General features: G+C 37.9%; 1 protein-coding gene across 3 annotated transcripts in view; it reads right to left on the bottom strand.

Moving 5' to 3' along the window:
- The window catches only part of TOX (thymocyte selection associated high mobility group box), a 302,599-nt gene that overhangs the window by 28,404 nt on the left and 252,915 nt on the right, over window positions 1-21,280 (bottom strand). For all 3 annotated transcript variants that reach the window (XM_082364680.1, XM_082364681.1, XM_082364682.1), the window contains 2 exons: window positions 13,197-13,427; window positions 1,163-1,243 (listed from right to left, as the gene is read on the bottom strand). In XM_082364680.1, the coding sequence (XP_082220806.1) occupies window positions 1,163-1,243; window positions 13,197-13,427 (312 nt within the window). The remainder of the gene's footprint in view (window positions 1-1,162; window positions 1,244-13,196; window positions 13,428-21,280) is intronic.

Below are 21,280 nucleotides of genomic sequence, written 5' to 3'. Positions count from 1 at the left end.
TAATATTTTGCACCTTGTTTTTTTGCTATAATTTTACATACATGCTGTGAATTCTATAAATATACAGAAATGTGTGACGGTATCAGCAGAAAATATAAACAGCTTCAAAAGGAGTTAGAAAAATTAGAAAGTGTGAGATCCATAGTGAGATAGTACAGATGAGCTAGGAATTTTAAGGTTAAATAATAAATATTAAGTTTTCCCACAATGTCATACCTTAGAAGTGGAATGCAAAGTTGCATTAGACCAACAGGGTACCGAAATTTCTTATGCATTTGTATTTTGTGCTCCGTTTTCTTCTCTGTATCATATATTCAGTATATGTTTTCCCCAAGAAAAACTAACTTGTATAATTACTTTAGAGTTGTTGGAAGGGGAATGGATATTTGTGGATAAAAGAGAAAGTATTTTTCATGGGTGAATGGAATGAAGTCCAGAGCCCCACCCGCACTGAGCCTGGCACCAGCCACATCTGGACTTAAGACGCCACAGTGTCCAGTTCTCACAGCTTCAGCCCTGTCTCTGAGGTTACCTGCCTGAGAAATCTATAAAAGGAAATATAGCTTTAATAATCCAACACCAAACAGAGTTAACTCTTGAGTCTTTATACCAGCAAGGGCTCGTATTTGAGGTATTCTAAAGCATAAACTATTTTAGTGGTGTTTTCATTTTCAAATGAAATGATGCATTTTTTTCATTTGTTTGTTTGTTTTGGTAGGCTTACATTCTGATGATGTTGTAACGAGGCTAGGATTAAAGACAGTTGGCATCTCCTCAGCAAAGACCAATGGGATGGGGTCAGGGTGGAGGGCAATTTAAGCATGGAACATGGTGAAACAGAAAGTTGGTTAGGGATTAAGAATGCACTGTGTCTAACCCACAAAATCAGTAATCCACAGGTGGGCAATAGTACACAAAAGGATGGATGGAGGACCATCCACCAGGTGGATGGATGGAACGACACCAGAGGACGTTGTTCTGGTCCTCTAGGTATGAACAAATATTTTCATAACATATAGCTTTGCTTAGGATTTACTTTTTCTTCTTCAGCAAAGGAGACTGTGCAGAAATGCTAAAGTAATCTTTTATGCTTTCACATGACCATCAGAGTCTGCAATCAGATGGCCACAATCCATCCCAATACCACATGGTTGCATGTTACCTTGGATACCAGGCTGGCTCTGTATGCTGCTAGTTGCTTCAGGTACTCCTTCTTTGCAGCCTCTGTTTTCTTTTTATAGACCTGTAACAACAGAGAGTCTGAAATTAGAAAGCGCATCTGCTTTTGTTTCCAGAGAAGTACAGTGCAGAATGATAATTGTGTGTGTTCACACACACACATACACACACACACACACATAATATAATAATATACATCTCCCCAAAGATCGTGTTTTCTTACTGAAACAAGTTTTTAAGAAGTATGGCAAGAGATTAGATAAGAAAAAGATTAACTATAGTAAAATTTTCCATTTTCCATAAAGCATATGTACAGATTTATCTGGGGTACTTTGACAGTGGAGGTAGTTGGCTTAGAAAGATACTATTGATGAAGGTTCCCAGGGAAAGACACTACATGTGAATAAAGAAGTCATTCATATTTACATAATGGGCAGATAATTCTACAGTGCATTCAAATCCCGATATATATTCTCCTTGCTAAATATAAAAACAAGGACAGAATTAAAAGATGATCAATTATGTTCAATATGTTAATCAAAGAAACAGTTATGGAGTTTGCAGGTTCATCACTATTTTAAAATTTTGTGTCTTGAAGTTCTATTTTCAAAGACTCAGGAGTTGGCAATGGCAGTCAAAGTCACATTTGGGAGCGGGCTGGGGACGCTGAGTGGCCGAGGAATGCATGTGCGCCGTGTGGTCTGCTGTGGTCACGCCCTTTCCAACAAAAACACTGGATGGCATGAGTGTGTGGAAGCCTCAGTGTGAAAAGGTAAAAATGTTCAGAATTGAATTTCAGTTTACAGAAGCTTTTCATTTTTCATAGGGGATCATTTTGCAAATACAAGTAAAATCATCCTAAAGTGAGCAAAAGTACCAAAAAAACGACTTGCTGGTAGGCTAAAGGTCACATTGCTAACTTAAACAGAAAAAAAGTCATAAGAGTCAAAAATGAAAGACTAGCAAAGTGAATACACACGGCTGTCTGCTACCATTAAGCTCATTCTTTCAAGGCTTTAGAGTCTGTTTTTGTCAATCTTTTGAAATCACCCCTAAAGAATAAAATATTTTTCACCATTGGATGTATTTTCATCGATATGACTATTTTAAATTTCCCACATCTTGAATTTTACAGCAGGGAATGAGGCTTGGCTAGTATTTTGTAATGCTGAGCTCAAAACCAGACACAGATCAGTGTGAAAAGTGGCTTTGGAATTAGTCAAAATAGTTAAATATAAATTATGTCTAAAGACCAAGTATCTGCCAAAGTCGGCAGCAGAGGTCAGTTTATGGTTTCTGATGTGGAAGGTGGTTTGCTGAGCCCAGCCCCAACTGTGAAATTCACGGTGTGAGAAATATTACTTACTCCTGAATATTTTAATTAAAGCAGAACATTTTATTTAAGGTAAACAAATGAGTAACCTTGTCAGCAGAATTATAAAGGACCCTATGAAATGAAAGTGCTAATTTAAGGAGCTCTTCAGCCTAGTCTTTTATATTTGGCATTTTGGTATATTAAAGGCAATTATAATAAGGCGATTAAGAATTTGTGCAACGGTAACATACAATCATTGTGCCATCTTTACAATATATGGAACTAAAGAAACTTAAAAGAAATTTTTTAGTAAAAAGCCAATTAATCCTTTGGTTCAATTACAAGAGAACTCTTAATTTACTGAGCTAATTATTGGAAATAAAATTCAAATCCTTTTTTAGACATTCAAACATGAAAACAAATAAACACTAGATTACAGCACATGTCTTTGAACAGTATGATTCATGTATATTATATGTTTTGGTCAGCCACAATCAGAAACACAGAGCCCTCCCGCTTTTTATTGATTTATTTCTTTCTCCCAAGACAGATCTCTGTTTGTAGTTCTCCCTCCAATCTCTTCTCCAAGACATAACTTATAATTAATGACCTTACACTGACAATGTTTACATTTACTTTTAATACCTTAAAACTGTTTGGAGAGGGTTTTTCTCCCACACAGACAGAAATCCTATTCAGGACTTTGAAGCAAATATTTAGCAAAAATATCTTTGATGGTAGTACGCTTTTGTATACTAGAAGCATTTCTATCATGTTTTTTATTCATATGCTACTCTAAGTGACCCCCTGGGCAGCTAACTAGGGTTCATTTAGCTTCCAAAGGCAAATATTACACACTTGGGTCCATAGCATTGCCCAAAGCATCATTTTCTAAGTAGCACAGATAAGATGGTGTTGCCAGATGGCCAGATTGTAACATCTATCATCTTTCTTGCATTTGGTTTCTATTGAAATAGCAACAGTGTTACTATGGTGGGGCTCCCAGGGGTTAACGTCCCACAAGGTGTTAACTTCCCTGAAATTTGTTGATTAACAACCATGGGAGAAAGGTGGCAACTCAATGTGTTTTAGGCTGAATGTGTGCCCCCTGGTTTCACTGGGAGATCGATGTTGTTACGGGATACCTGACTAGCATTCAGAGTGCCCTGTTTCCTCCAAATGGCTCCCTATTGGCTACTGATGATTGGCTATGTGAGATCATCGTACAAGCGCCTAAATACCGCTTTAGAAAAGGGTAAACTCATCAAGTCACATTACACGGATTGATGGGTCTGCTCTTTCCTGAATAGATGCAGGTGTTCAGAGGGAGGATTCAAACGGTGGTAATTTCAGGAGGTATATTTCTGTAATTGTGTTTAAAGGGGGGGGGGTACCCTAGATCAGAATTAAAATCTGAGGTGGTTTCCCCGATAGTAATTTTGAACCTCCACCTTTGAGAACTAGCTAATGGCTCACATGTTATTCACCCTGTATGTCTCTATGATGCTACCTTCTAAAATTGCACAAGGATGCTTTCTGAATTCTATATTTGATGGAAATGTCTGACGAAAGACCTCAAATGTATGCGTGAATGATAAAAAAACATGTAAGAATTCCACATACTTAAATTCCTACTTCAGAACAGATATTTAAAAATCATCAGTAAAAAGTTCCTCAAAAACGTTTCAAAGCTCTATTTACGGATGGAGAAAGTCTTCTGCCTGCAGAAACCAAACACGACGCTGACTGCGTTTGGCAATGAACAGCCCACTGCAACGATCAAACCTTCTAATCTAGGAGGATAGGTCTGATTTATAGCAAAGTTAAGTTTGGGAAAGAAACGGTCTCTCTCTCTCAGGGAAAGACAAATATTTTAAAGAAATGTGATTCACACAGTAAATATTAGTACTCAGTTGAACTACAAAATGGCTTCCAAATGGTCTACAGCTGTTTGAAATAAAGTGCAAAGGTGGCCAGATGAGGATTTAAAAATCATAATACATCATTCATCATTTTCCCCAGCTCATCCAAACACTTTTGAATTCATCCTGTCCTAACTTAGTTATTTTGCTGTGGTTTGTTATTCTAAGAAAGCTACCATATCCTATCTAAGGATCACATCTCAGTGGTTAAACTGCAACATATATAATGGCTAAATTAAAACATACATCAAATAGCAATTCTAGAGAATCCAAATTCTGTTCATGTAATCTAGTGATTCTGTGAATCATTTTTTAAATGCTCTGCATTCCAGCACGTGTAATATATATGTCTTATTGGCTAATAATCTCTAATTAAAACCAGCAGTTCAGTGTCAGTGAATATGATGCACACAAACAGAAAATATTCTAATACAACCTGTCATTTTGCTTTTTCCACTTTCTGCTCCTCCCCAAACAATCCATCTAACTTATACAGAAAAGTAAAATCTTACAAACACCATTTAGTTCCTTCTTCCTTCCCTCTTTTTTTGGCTCTGGCCCTTAGTTAATCTCTAGTTGTAGTTTATTTCAACTCTTTACAGTAATAATAAGAAAAAACATAATTCTTCCAATTCTGGATTTTATTCAAACACTATAAAACTAAAAGGCGCTTTTCTTTTTCGTTAACTTCAAGTGCAGTTTTTTTTCCCCAGTATAAGTTCATATTTATAGAAAATGCTTAGAAATACAGTCATATAAGAAATAATAATTTAATCACAATTGCCTGTCATACACAGCACTTGAGAAATTAATGTCTGCAGCGTCTTTGAATGCTGTTATTATTTAGGACAGTTAGAGCAAGTGCCTCTGTGTTTTATACAGAACTTAGTCCTTAAACGCAGTTAAATTTCCATTTGTGTAACTTGCTCAGCATTTTCTTAAGCATTCCAGAACTCAGAGAACTTTATGAAGTAGTATTCAGAGCATTGAAAATATTATACAATGTGTCAAAACTCTTGCTATCGATTCTTTTTGGGATCCCTCCAACGCATACAAAGAGTCTACACAGAAATGGTGTGACTTGTTTTTGGAATGGCAGGGATCAGACCGAAGCAAGCTCCTCATCTGAAAAGATGGCTGCAAAATATATCTGTAGATTCATTAAATGAGGATGACCGGGGCAAGTATAATGTCATTCGATTATGCTTAACAATATATTGAGTATCTATTATGTGCCTTCATGGTGTGAGGAACTGAAGCTACAGAACCAAAAAGAGGCATTTAAAATATGCCTCTATTGTGTGCATCTTTTGTGTCAGGCACACAAGAAATGCAGACAACCCCCACCCACATATATATATTATACATATATATATATAATCAAATTGATCTGGTATCTAAGATCCATCTTTGCATCTTTGTTCATGCAAGGGCTCCTCCTGGCTGCATGAGATCTCCCCTTGATGCCTCTCTTAGACCCCCAACTGCAGGGCCCGTCATCTTTTTGTCTACAGCAGAAGCCCCAGCAGGCAGGGCAGAGCTTGGTACATAGTAGGTGCTCAGGAAATACCTGTGATCCAGTGTATAATCCCTAGTCTCAGGTTTCTCCTCCCATGAGTCAGCACGGGCATGGGTGTTCATGGTAAAGTACCGAGTCGCAGCTTCTAAATTAGAGTGGGCATCAATAGGAGTAGGAGATTTGGTCTACAGACAGACAGCCCGCCCACCCCAAACATGTTTACCAATAATACATAAAGCACAGCAGACTTGAGCATTATATTCAAATTCTCTCCCTGCTGATGTCATGGAACCTTTCAAGTGGAATGTCTGTTCCCTCTGTGTATGAGCGTGGAATATTTCTACGTGTATTTATACCCATGAAGGCATGCCATAATCCCATTTATGTACCAATGATTATATGTATTTATACTTACCTGTGTTTTAGAGGTAAAATATGTTCACCATTGCATGTAATATTTCTAACTGCTGTTTTAAGTTTTTACAAATATAAACTTTTCTTACATTCTACAGTTTTTAAATGAACAATTATTTTATATATCCTTTACTCCTAGTTTAAAAAAATTGGGGAAAATGCATAGTGTTTATAAGGAACTGGCCAAGATAAACACAGGCGTGAATGTGACAGTGCAATAGGATTTTAGTTAACCTGAAGTGCTGTTGACATAAAATCCACATTTTATCATAAGATATGGGGCGGGGGAAAAAACCCCGGCAGCATATCTGTAGTGGGTGTTTGAGCACCAGTGAGGAGTAAATGATTTGATTCCGTAGGCTCAGAGGATTTGTCAGCTGCCTCATAAGTATAATTCTGGCTCTTCATATCCCTGCTGCTTCTAATTTAGCAGGACAGGCTCATAATTGAAGCAAATTAACTATTTACACTTGCCACTTCTACCAGGGGAAGAGGACACAGCAGCAGGAAAGAATGAGCAGGAAATTACATTCTTCCCACTTGTGTCAGATCTGCCCTTATATAAACACATTAACAGTAATTTCATAAGGCGTCAAACATAGGAATAAATACTGAGGGATAAAATAATGAGGTGTTGCTATTGAGCTGAACTGCTATGGCTAATATCCTTGGATATGAATTATGCATCCTGAAAGAAGGCATATGTTACAATATTCAAACAGTTTCCCTGCAAGTGATATCTGCTCATTAGGCTCTGGATCTCGAGGTAAATCCACTCTCTGCTCCCACAACAGGGCTAGCTCGCATTTACAAAAATAGGCTCTCTGGGCACCGTGGGCTGTGGTTTCTCCTGAACACACCAAACTCTGAACAGGCCTTCCACTCCATTTTTAGCCTAACAGCATGTTTATTTAGCTCTTTGGCTGAAGCTCTAAAGCCATTTAATGTAATGTAAACAAGAACATTTTGTTTGTAATTTGCTAAATGTATTACAGCCCAACTGTGTCTCCAATTAGGAACTTAAGGTTCACTTAGTAATTTACATCTGGTTCTGATTTAAGGTGACTTTCCTTTCCCACTTAAGAACTGACTTTCCATGGCTAAAAAGGACCCAAGAACACTTCACAGCTCTTTGGACCAATCTCTTCTGCTTCAAAGCTGGACGGACTCTTTAATTTAGTGGGGTTTGATTTGCTCTCCGTTAACCGTGAACTCAGATCCCAGACTTAGACGACCAGAATCACAGAATTCAGAAGTAACGGGGAGAGACAGGAAATCTAGCTGGACCTTCATAAAAAAAGATGCTGAGGGTTGCTGAAACTCCAAGGAGTCTAATACAAAGGGCGTGATCTTGTTATTATTTTTCTTTCTCTGTAGGTTCCAGTCAGTGAAAGATAAGTAGCAAAGACCAACATCACAGCCACGCTTATGTTTTATTTCCCTCTCTCCATCTGGTGCCTTTTTTAAACAACTTAGTATGGCTCTGAACCGGGCTGTCTATTGTCTTAGGATTCATTAGCGTTTAAAACCTCCAGTTGGAATCCCAGACACAATCCTGCTCCCATTCCAGATTCAGCACCATCTTCCGAAGTATTAAAATGGAGAGATCTCTGACATGTGAAGTTTGTTCAGTGGCTTTGGTAGGAATGATTCATATGGGAGGTTTTGTGTTCCTGGAGGATTTTTAGCACTTCTTTCAGCTTCCTTCTGATTTTTCTTCTTTGAGAGATTCTTCATAGAAACCAAAGTACATATAGTTTCTCCCTTATCATGGCTTCTGAAAATAAAGATCTGTCCATCTGCATGGCTTCTTAGCTCCGCCTAAACTCCACAATGAGGAAGCATGTGACACAAACATACAGCAGCCCTATTAGTCCTGTTCCCTCTGGCTGGCAAGAAAACCTTCGATTGTAATCTCACTAATAGCTGTTTTTCCTTAAGTATTGTAATTTTCTGAGCCCCTAGTAAGTCATCAATAATTTTGTCCATTTTCTCCAGTTCGTGTTTATATTTGTAGCTGTTCATAATTGGGGGCTATTATGACAACGGGATTTTTGAACAATCGTGGCGCATGAAATCCCAGCCTTCTACTTGAACCAGCTGCCTACACAATGCCAACAGCATCACGTGGGGCTGTTCTGAAACATGCACATTTGTCCTAAATTTTGAAGTTTAATGGTCTGCCTCTAATCGGCTTCAGCAACATTCCTTTAAAAATACATAGCATGTGCTCCCCAATTTGAATATTAAATGAGAGTAAAATACAATTAATTTAAGCTTGAAATAGAGATATTATATTATGTCGGCACAATGAGTCAACATAAAGGGAAAGAACAGGTGGTAACACACCATGCTAACACTTTAGGATATTTTGCTGACATTCTCTTGATGCCCAAACGTGCGTCCCAGGTGGGCATGCACACTTCGCTGGCCATTCCTGCAAACTGCTAGACAGCGGCTGCCACGTGGTGTCCCAGCAGCCCCGTCAGATGCAATATGCTCCCTTTTGTAAGCGTGGTGTCTGATTTCATTCATTGGACCCTCTCTCTGCTTGTCCCTGGGATGGACTTGCACCCCATATGTGTCATAAACCATCCTTTTTGGCATACTCTGCAGTTTCACTATCTTTATTAAGCAAGATCATCTTCTAAGAGAAAAGGATAAGCTATGCTGAACCCCTGTCAAGTCAAAGGAACATAGGCATGGGGACAAACCATTTTCGAGTGACTCAAACTGCTCCCAATACCTTGTTTTGAAAATGGTGCTCAAATGTTAAAATATTAACTTTTCTAGAAGAGACAAAGATAGTTATTTCTATTAGTATATTTTCCTAAGCAATCTTAGCATAACTTTTTAAAACAACTGCATTTTGATTATGAAATTGCTTTATAATACCCAATGAGTTAAATAGGGTAAGCTATTATATAATTTCATCCTTTATTTATAAAACAAATTGTTGAAAAAACCCCCAACTATTTCCATTAAGAGAGAACCCAGCGACTTCCCTGGCGGTCCAGTGGTTAAGACTTCACGCTTCCACCACACAGGGGGCGGGTTCGATCCCTGGTCGGGGAACTAAGATCCTACATACCATGAGGTACAGCCAAAATGTTAAAAAAAAAAGAGAGAGAGAGAGAGAGAACCCAAAGACAGACTCATTACAAGTTAGTTATTAAATTGGAAATAAAAGAGAATGAGGAAAATGTTTTGTCATCACAAGTATACTGGAAAGAGCTTACAGTATTGAGGCCTTGTCCCTATCCAAGAATACACACAGGGGTTGTCAAAGCAGAGAGAGAGGTATGTCTTGGTGCTTGGATCATGGGTGGAGCAGGGACAGGGATGGGGTTGGGATTCCTGGTGGACGTGCACTCAGTTCCTCAATCCGTGAAGCTGTAGTGAGTGGAGGAACGAGCCCCTCTACAATTCCATCATGAGTGTCCAGCATCAGGGGGGAACCACACCTCAGCTTTGGGAGTGTGAGAGCAAACTCATCTGAGTTAGGATAGAAACCAGCTCTGAAATCCTCAAACAACTATAGTAGGTTTTCAATGGAATCATAAAATACAACGTCAACCACCCTCTTAATTGTGAGATGAGTATTTTAATCGAATGCCACGGAGAACGTTTCCGTGGTGTGTTTTCCATCCTCAGAGACGACTCTTGTAGCAGAGCTCCACATGGTAGGCCTGTGCTTTCCTATGAAGCCCTTCCCTGGGGCTGGCAATCTTGAAAAGGACGTAAGAAAGTATGTAGAGATTTCAGATTGTAAAGGACAGCTTTGGCTTACAGTACAGGGGGGTTGGAGAGAACTGGGGGAGGAGGTTCTATGTTTCCTTAGCAACTGGTTTTACCATTACACCTATAATTGATTTCATGAATTGGTTAGAAAAAAATTGTTAAGTTGAATGATAAGTTCTAGTGATAAGTTCTAGTCACAGTGTGGAATTTTAGACAAGTCAATCAACAGAATGGGACTCTGTCTTATTCTCTGCTCTACTCCCAGTGTCTAGAACAGTGCCTGGGGCACATAGTAAACATGCAACAAATATTTGTTGAAGGAATAAGTGACTGAATTTAACCATCTGGCCCCATTTCATAATCTGCAAACTTCAGATAGAAGTATCTATGAGGAAGGAAGACCTCTGCTGTGGGCTCAGCAGGTAGAAGAGCAGTTCCCGAGATAGGCCAGTCTGTATTTCTGCCGTGCTACTGAGGATCAGGACAAGGAACTAATTACCCTGGAAATAATTCATCATTATGTGGAATTACTTGACAAGTATTTTGGCAGTGTGTGTGAACTTGATATCATCTTTAATTTTGAGAAGGCTTATTTTATTTTGGATGAGTTTCGTTTGGGAGGAGAAGGTCAGGAAACATCCAAGAAAAATGTCCTTAAAGCAACTGAGCAGGCTGATCTACTGCAGGAGGAAGCTGAAACCCCACGTGGTGTTCTTGAAGAAACTGGACTGACATAACTCTCCTCCCCTGTTGATGACTTCTTGTGGCATTTCACACACTGTAGATGGTCACTGCCTTCATGTCCATGTTAGCTAATGGTGTAAGATGACGTCTTGTCAGTATTACTGTTCTGCTAAGCTGCTTCATTCAGGCCTACACAATTTTTTTTTAAAGGGAACTTTGGTTAATCAAGTGATAACAGGGGACTTAAATATGAATTAGAATGAATGCAGGAAAAGAAAGGTACTTTTTCTGGCTATTTTAAAGTTTATAGGTCTGTTTCTCTTGAATAGATTATTATCATTACCTTGATTATGTGCATCTATGAATATGACACAATCAGGCAATATACATTTATTAATTACTGTCTTTGGCAAAAAAGTTAAATTATGTGAAACCTGGTTTTATGAAACCAAAGACTAGTGCATTTCAGTATATATGCAAATAAAGGGAATTGACATGTCACATATCAAGTGAACGAAAATTTCATTGTGTTGAAACTTTAGAAAAAAAACAAATGTATACCAAAGACCCTTATTAGAAACTAAACAACTTAAAACAAAGGGAATACACAAAAGACTAATGGAATGATGCTGTTTTACACTAAAAATTATTTCTTAGGCATTCCAGACCTGGGACGAGGAACAGAGATCAGCTGTTTCATAATAGTAAGCATGTTATTTTTAAGGCCAAGGAACATTCAACTCCTGAGATAAGTTTCTTGTTGTCATTATCGTTTAGTCACTTAGTTGGATTGTTTTTGATGCCTCCCCAAATAAAATGGAAATGTTGACTTACCTGGGATTCTTAATAACAGCATCTTACGGAAAATGTTTTACTCTCTTCACAAAGTGTTGCATAAGTCATTGTTTAAAGCACGAATATTTCTTCCAGGGTGCTTGTTACAGCCAAATTTATTTTACTCCCCTATTGCTTCCCTCCACTGAGAAGTGCAGCAAGTTTTAGGGCAGCTTCCGTCCCTCCTGTGGCACTGCCTAGTTACTGGAAGTCATACATATAAAAACAGATACCACCTCTCATACGAAAGCGTGAGCTGAATGAGGTAAAACGGCACTAGGGGTCTCTATATTTTTTAAGGATATACAGTTGTTTCAATGTCACTTTTATACATACTTCTACGTATCTAAACATGTCTTCACAGTTTACACTTTCATTTGTATCTGCTGGGCTGGATTAAGCTTTGTTGTGATTGTGACCAATGTTCAGGCCACGTGAGCACTGTCTTATCACATCGCCAATTAGTTGTAATAAATGTTCAATGTACACCAAAAAAAAAAGCATCTACGAGTATTGAGCAGAACAAATGAGATAAATCATGTAAAAGTGTTCTTCAAAGTATAAAACATGATATACATGATAGGCGTTGACAGATATTACAATATATAGTTCTTATAGATGTACATAGGTTTGAGATGTTCTGTTTCTTACATACTTCCCTGGACCTGAAGAGGAGAGGTGAAAAGTCCCCGTCAAGAATCCAATGAGACTAACCCATCGTTAATGCCGTAAAGTATTCTGCAGCAGCTAAAGCTGCAACTACTTAATCGTTTCAGTGACTGAACTTTAATGATAATGCTTGTCTAATTTTTCCTTCGTGACCATGAAATTCTAGATGGTGACAATGGCAATCTAGTCCCTGGTTTAGAAATCTGGGATCAATATTGCTTCTTTGTTGAAGTGGGCTACGTCTGCATACTGAACTCTTTCTCTCCACAGTTCCCACCCTCCTTAAGACATTCTGGGCTACTCGCCCTATGGCTGAGATACAAAGTGTCTCACGGTCCTCCACCCCCAACAGTGTGGTCCTCAATCACACCACGGCAATCCACAAGAGAAGAAGAAAATAACCAGGCATCTGGGCCCATTTAATACAAGCTAGAAATATAGTACAAGTGGGATTGAATAACATACTCTGATGGTCTTTAGGGAATGGATAAGGGTAGAAACCCTTAAATTTGAGGTTCATTTAGCAAAGAGCAAAGAGGGTTTTGATGACAAAAGAGTAAGTGCTGAAGAGAGGTGTGGACAGTTCTCAAAATACTTTTAGTATTTTTTCTGTCTTTATGATCGCATTGGCAACATTAAGGAATGAGGTAATCCTGGCTGGGAAGCGTAAAAGTCCTTCCAAAAGTAACTGCACTATATAAACTTTGAAACAAAGGAACTAACATGTTATTTATAACAGAGCAATAAAGGAGTATAAAATTATGTCCAAGTCCCCTGAAGTCTGGTTCTGATGGGGCACATTCTCAGCCTCAGTTCTAGTATCTGAAGAATTCACCCAACATCCTTAGAAGCCATTTCTTTAGAATGCATACACTTTCTCAAATCATGTTGATTCACTCCATTTCGCATCTTTTCTTACCTGTTTTTGCTCTTCTCCTAAACCATCCCACATTGAAGCCACAATTTTAGAGACTTCACCAAAGGTAGCGTTTGGATTTTGGCCCTTGATGGCAGCCTGAGTATCACGAAAGAATAACGCATAAGCAGACACAGGTTTCTGGGGCTCATTAGGGTCCTTCTTCTTCTTCTTTTTGGGGGTTTTTGGTTTTTTCCCCATGTCAGAGGCAGGTCGCTTCTCTCCACCATTGACCTGAAATAAAACAAAATCTGAATTATAGAAGAACTAAGAAAATTTGAGGACAAATCATATTGCTCTCCCTTGAGACTTACATAGATATACTCACCCATACACATCACGCAAACACAGACGTTTCTAAGGGACACTTGATTTTGTTGTTGCTACTGTTTTTCAAGTAAAACTTATTTCATGTAATTTTCCTATTCATCCTTTTCCAGCCTAATTTACATAGCTTTACAATAATATTATTGACTCTCTTTGTAATACTATCGTACTGTTACATATTATACCTTAACTCTCTCAACTCTTTCTTTTTCTCATTCAGGAAGCTGAATGAGGAGTAGCATCATGGCTATGACAGCGGCAAGTTCCTCGTGTAGGAACCTCGTGTTCCCTATTGTATGAACAATCTAACCTGTTTTCTTCTGGGGAGTTTATCCTTTTCCTCCTAGTTATGATTTTTAAACAATAGTGGGCAACATGTCCAATGAAGAAAGCTGAATGGCTTTTGGTGGTGCACTCAGGTCTACGGAATCCTGCTGGGAAAGCCGAGCAATGCTCATGGCTTGGAGGATGGCATAATCTAGACCCTAGATCAGTGATGTCCAACAGAACTTCCTGCAATGGGGGTAAAGTTCTAAAATCTGCACTATTCAATAGGGTAGCCACTAGCTACATGTAACTAATGAGTATATGAAATGCAGCTAGCAGGAATAAGAAACAAAATTTTAAATTTTATATAATTTTAATTGCTTTAAATTGAAATAGCTACATGTGGCTAGTGGCTACCATATTGGAGAGTGCATCTCTGTAAACTAGATTCTCAAATCTAGACATTTCTAGAACAGCTTTAATATTCAGTTTAAGGATAGATTCCATTTTCTCCCATTTTTCCTTGAGTATGAATATTTGGATAATCTGAATTGTTATTATGATGCAAGTGGGAAAAAACCCCCACAATGTATTGATATTTAAGACATCTGCATTTGAACTTTGATACTAATTATATGCGATGTCACTTCATCCACCTCTATAGAATGAGAGATTTGGGCTACGATTTCTTTCTAGTTCTAAAATTATATGAATCTACATGAGTATCAAGTAGTGTTGTCTCGTAAGGAATCCTCTTTCCACACGCCTATCCCACCAGCACAAAGGCCCCCGTACACTGTCTCCTGATGAAGTCACCATTATCAGGGAGGTTCTGCACCCTCACCTTCTCTTATTATGACTGTTGTTCTTTTTTCTTCTTGGCAAACAATGTAATATGTATCTTATTCAGACGAATTGCCAGGCAGAGTAATTTGTGTAAAGTAACTGCCACAATTGCAGATGAAGCATGATCTCCTGAGAGGCCAGTGGATGTGACATCAGAGGATCCACACTCATGTCCTCCTTTACTATTTTTAGCTGTGAAATCTTGGCAAGTGACATAATTTCTCTGGGCCTCCATTTCCTCTACTGCAAACCAGTTGCAGTGCCATTTTGTGATTACTGAGATGATATATATAAAAATATGTTTAAAACTTTAAAATGATATTCAGAGGTTAATTATGACATAGTAGTAACTTTTTACTGAATGAATGGAAAGAAATGACCTTAACACTAATTTGTGATGCCATATGGTCTTGGTTTAAAAGATATGCCTTGGGAACCAAACAGAGACAGGAAAAAAAACTAAGTGAATTCTTTGGCTTTGGCTTTAGTGAGAAAGTTATTTAAAAGATTATCATTTTGAAACTGTCTACTGAAGCAGACTGAACAACCCCATGGGGACAGGATGCTCTGAACCGAGCTGACAAGCTAACGTAGATTAACACTAGAAGATCACTTCCCCAGGATGGGTTTGAGGTGATCCTGTCAAATGACTGGTCCTCAGGTAAATCTGCCAAAGGACAAGGATGCTGGGACTGGGCTGAGGTGATACTGGGCAAACGGGTGTAACGGCTCTAAGCTAAACATGTAGGCAAATATGACCTAGAATGGTCATTCTCAATGGTTGAATGTTAGAATCACCTGGGAAACTTAAATAATACCCTCATGTCCAGGCTTCAGCTCTATGCTGATTAAATCAGAAAGTCTAGGAGCAGTAGACACTGGTCTCAGTCACCCCTTAGCTCTACTCCTCCAACTGCCGTTTAACTACTTCAGACACGTAACAGACAAACAAGCAAACTTTCTCTTTGCCCCAAGGCTACACAGAGCCGATCTTTCTTCCCTTAACAGCCAGACTCCTCCACGTGGTTGTACTGGCCGCAGGCAGCTTTGGCAACTCACTGTACCTCCCCACTGCTTAGCTTTCAGTAAGGTCACCAAGGACCACGCTGATAAATCCCGTGGAGTTTTTACTCTTCCCCTGACTTGATTTCTCACTGGGGGTGTCCTGTCTCTTCCAAGGGCTCCATGACATCACAATCTCTGGGTTTTACGCCTACCTCGGTGTCCTCACTGTTTCCAGAATCATTTTTAGGCCTATCCTCCTCCACCTGGCCATTAAATGGTAGTGTTCCTGATGTTTTTTTTTCTTTTTTTTTTTTTGCTGTAGACTGTCTTCTCTTGTGAGTTTGTACTTAGGAATGTCTTAAGACACAGGGTTTCCATTACCATTTGTGGGTGGATGAGTGTCAAGTTCTTTTCTTCTGAATGCACAGAAACAATTGCTATTTGACATCTTTATCTTCTTTATTTTTTTTATAATTTCCAAATTTTCTAAACATAACTATTCCTATATTCAAAATAATAAAATATCAAGAAGAAAAATAAAAAGGACTCAAGAAAGACCACAATGAAGAATATTAAAAATGAAGGGATCATTACATTGGAGGTCATATTTCATCAAGGATTGGGAATATTTAGACAAAGGGAACGAAGTGTAGGGAAATGAATGGTTCTCCATAGGGAATATTTACCTGGACTTCTTTGAAATTTTAATTGAAAAATTAGTGATCTGAAACATTAAAATCTCCATGATTGCAGATTATATCTACCTTTGTAGAAAATAATCAAATGTCAGTTGTAGAGATAAATTTCCTATGATTCACTGCAAATACTTTTATTAAAAGATTTTCCCAAATAATTTAAATAGTTTCCCGATTCCATTGTCCAAAATTGTGTTTGAACTGCTGATCTTTATGCTTCCTTTCTTTTTAAATTGATACTGGACAACATGGTGCAATCTACTGGATGTGTGATGCCCTATGATAACAGAAAGGCCAGTTACCCTCCTGCTGGACAACGTGGCCCTTCTTTCTAGGGATTCTCTGCAGAAGGAGGAGAATCTGTTACTGCCAGTGAGAAGCTCGAAGTATCAAGTGTATGAAAACCACAAATTACTGTTTTGAGGCCACGTATAGCAACCCTGTAGGAATCTCTAAACAATTCCATGCAGCCAATCAATTTGGTTGGTTTTCTGGAGGCTTCCCCTATTTTCCTGGCTTGTTCCTATATTCTTGGATCATAATATTCTGACCACTTGTAAAACTGCCCTCACAGAACTGAACTATGGTTTAAGATAATGCCCTTTCACCAAAAGCTGATGTTAAGAGGAAACAATGAAAATAAAAATTATGTGTGAAAGAGTTTTTAAAAATAAAATGTGCTTTGAAGGGAATCATTGTTATACTGCTCAGTGTTCCTTGTATAACGACTTACTAGATATGTACAATGTCTTTGCTTTTAGGATGCAATAACGGGATACAAATTCCTTGCTGTGGTCTGATGTCTAATGCACCCATGCAGGTGGGCAGTGCTCTGTGAAGTGAAGGCTGTCTGCCACGTGAACACTGGGCGTTGCCTCCTGATGTGTGAGGGTCTCATTTTTTATTTTGCATTTTGCCTGTGTTTGGGAAGGTACAGAAATGAGCTGCTATTTTAGAGTCTGTATAATGAACTGGGAATTTGTCAGGCCTACTATCTGGCGGTAGTTTCATCACATATTTGAAAACCACATGATCATATCTCATATACAAAGCCTCCCTAAAGAAAGAAATGTGGCTATAATTTGGATCCGCTTACACGCCATGAATGGATTGTATCTTGAAAGACACCTGGCCTTTCTGACCATCAACTATTTGGAATGAACACAATGATGATAAATACGACCGTGGTGAGAAAATTAGCTGAATGGGTTTGTAACCCGTGCCTGGATCTTAATTTTGAGTGTTGTCTGGATCCTGAATTCTTACTTAGATGAATGAGAGCTTATAATTTTATGTCCTAATTTTCTAAGAGACCCTGACTTCTGCAGTCTAGAGCAGCACTATCTTATGGAATTTTCTGGAAAGATGGAAATGTTCTCTGCACTGTTTGAAAGGGTAGCCAGTAGCCACATGTGGCTATGGAGTATGTTGTGCCGGAGCAACTGAGGAACTGAATTTTTTATTTATTTAATTTTAATTAGTCAAATTTAAATGTACACAGTCATATAGGACTTGTGGCTACCATACAGGACTGTACAGCATTGTGTACTGGACATTGTTTTAGTGTATAACATTTCTAGAGTTCCTAGGGTCTAAGACTGAAGAGTTAAATTTAATTCCAACGTCATAATCTTTACAATGCAGAAGGAGCCATATAATGCAAAAATATAAACTCCCCACGACAACGAGCACACTGAGAGTAAGGACGAGGTTCTGTTAACCTTTCCATCCTCACAGCATCAGTTCGGAGTCTTACATGCAGTGGATCATCACACATTTCCACCCCTGTATTATACAGCAGTGGGCGGAGGCTTAGAATGACAAGGAAAAGGACATTTGAGACACGTATAAAAGTTGTATGAAAATCATAGCAACTAAGAACATGTCTGGTTTGAGGCTTTAACTGTAATCTTGATCACCCACAGGCTTATTTCATATTCAATTTAAGCACTCATGAATAAACAAATACATACACAAATACATACAGATACTACTCTCACATAAGCTTTACACAGATACATGTGCTTCGTGTAACTTGCGTGTAGACATAGATTTATTTCCCAAATCCCTAGGGGGTGTCCTTAGGCTTCCGGTAATCCACCTCCTGGCATGTCTTATTGCTTAATTATAGTGATGTATTTAACTTATTAATCACAAGAAAACAATAATTTTTCACTTTAAAAAAGCAATGTGTTAATGGTGCTACTTAGAGAACACTTCTTAAGAATACAGAGTACTGGAGTTAAGAGTCTCAAGGAAAGAGAATCACTGATATTGAAATGTCCCTGGGGAAGTTAGAAACGTCTATAAGCATATTAAAAATAAACTGCCACGGTCCCAAAGCCTTTAATGGAGCTGGGAAAGCTGTTTAATGCACACTAACTTGCAGTGATCGCTGTAGTTTAAAATAGATTTTAATCAAGCACCATCTGCATAATAGGCTGAACAAACAACACAGAACTCCACTTATAACTCTTATCATGTAAAGTAAATATTATAAAATCTTCACCATAGTAACAGGGCATATCACAGCACTTTTTGTGATGGTACTGTTTCTGTAAGTGAAAAATTCTGCTACTTAAATTCATTCTCTCTTTTCTTTCTAAACTATGCCATCTAAAATCCCCTTATGAGAATAAATTCAAATAAGCATGGAAAGTAAGTCATCTAGTTACTGTGAAATCAGCAAGGCTGTAATACCTCTTTCATTTTACAATCGGGTTTATTATTATCATTAATAATAACAGTACACTCAATGACTCAAAACATCAATTACAGAAAACCATATATAAAATGTTATACTCTTGAGATGATTCACAAGTGCAGGGCATTGTATCGGTATCACAGTTTGTAAAACAAATTCATTTTTAAGGATCCTTGATTCTGCCAAAGATAACTGAGTTTCGTTTTAGGATGAGTTTAGCAAAAATACTCAGTGGCCTTATATAAGGTAAGAAATTTGGGCTACTGTCCAGAAAAATCACTTTAAAGTGAAGAAAAGATTTGATTGTAATTATATACACCTGTTAGTTATGTTTATCAATTTTGTTAGATTCATTTGGTCTTTTCTAAATTTGCCTGTCTAGGGTAATATGTTTACTTCTTATTATTTCTGATTGAGGGTTTCTCCTGCCTTACACAGAATGCACAAGCTATCAATATACGGTCCCAGTGAATAAAGTGCCAGGTGCCTACGTGTAGCCTCACGTGAGTTTTATTCCATGACTTAATCAAGTACGCTCAATTATCCAGAGTATGAATCATCTAAGAACATATACACCTCGAAAATACTATATCCTAGTATAATTTAATTACTTAAATGGATTTTAGGAACCATTATTTGGAATCGAGTACTAACTGGCTGCTCGACTGACTTTTACTACTTTCCCCAGAACTACTTTGCTAAGTTCAGCCTTAACCAATGGGATACTTTAGTTTTGATAAACAAGTACATATTAGTTGCTGGGATACTTTTAAGAAATTCTTAAATGTATCATGCATATTATATCATGTGAAGTGTTTAACAACTGTGTAATAAATACAGTTCAATGTGGAAAATACCAGACTTTAAAATCCCAATTTTAAATATTCTGTCCTAACGTTAGACAGTGTGACCAGACATTTGGTACCAACATTGCTTGATTTCATTTCATGTTTATAGAAACCTGTCTGCTTATCATTTTAATTTTATTCCAGGAATCTCCTAGCCTTCAGGATGGTGGTAAATAACAAGTACTTTTCTAAAGGCTTGTTTAATTGTTGCTCTAGTGACACCCTATTTTTTTTGAGAAAAAAAATCCCTTCTCTTTCTGTCCAGTATGGTAACGTACATGCAGTGATGAACTAGCAAATTCTAAGAAACTCTTAAAAGCAAAAAAAAGTAAGCAAAAGCAGGAACCCGGAGAAGTAAGCAGCGTACTGGAGCCAGCTTTCATCTTGAAGACAGCTGCTGAACCTGGTGAAATTGAATCAAAGTCACAGCAGATAGAAGACAAAGCCCATGGCTGACCAAAAACAGTGGGATGTTTAATGGGAGGCTTCCTATTAAAAGTCAGGACACAAAAGAATTAGACTTTCAGTGCAGGGTGAAATAAAATGATTTCCCTTGCATGTTCCCTCCCGAGACCTGCAAGGACGATTCTGAATGAGAGGGGAAGAATAAGAATATCTTTTGTGATAATTCACAAACAGAAGCCAGCTTTTGTAAGGATTTATACCCTGAATGCATACTACTCGAGTGGTCTGAAAAACTTTAAGCCCAAAGCGGTTCTAGATCGTAATGGTCCAAGACGCTTGGGACGCTTGGCAGAAGCAAACACAAATCATCCTTAGAGGAGTCCACTTTCCAACCAGGTCCAAGAGAATTCTCATCAAGTTCTAATGAATATCAGCTGCTATTCCAAAAGCAAGAAAGCAAAATGAAACAAGGCAGTAAAACCAAGAGCCAGCAGTAACAATAAACAATAGAATCAGACCCCAAAATGCGTCACATATTGGAATTAGCGTAAAGAACAAAAAAGATTAAATCTATGGATAAAGAGGAAGCAACTAAAAAAAAAGTCCAAACAGATTTGAGAAAGAACCAAATAAAACTAGAAATATAAAATAATTGAAACTAAAACCTCAATATATTAGCTTTAATTTCAGATTTGATATAGTTGAAAATTGAATTACAAACGGGAAATTGATATAAATAAATTAATCAGAATGTAATACAGAGCAAGAAGAAAACAGAAAATATGAAAGAAAAGAGTCATGGAGGATAGGATGAGAATGTCTAGCATTTATCTTATCAGAATTACAGAATGAGAAAGGAGCAAGAATAGGGTAGAGGAAATTTCTGGAAAATACCCAGAACTGATGAAAAACAGAAATATTTAAATTTGGGATAAATTTAAAGGAACCCACATACTACACAATGATGCTGCAAGACACCGAAGGCAAGAG

The sequence above is a fragment of the Balaenoptera borealis genome (genome assembly GCF_965194805.1).
Source record: "Balaenoptera borealis genome assembly, chromosome: 17".
NCBI lineage: Eukaryota > Metazoa > Chordata > Mammalia > Artiodactyla > Balaenopteridae > Balaenoptera > Balaenoptera borealis.
Note: the sequence above shows the minus strand (reverse complement) of the source record. Positions and strands in the feature narration are given on the sequence as shown.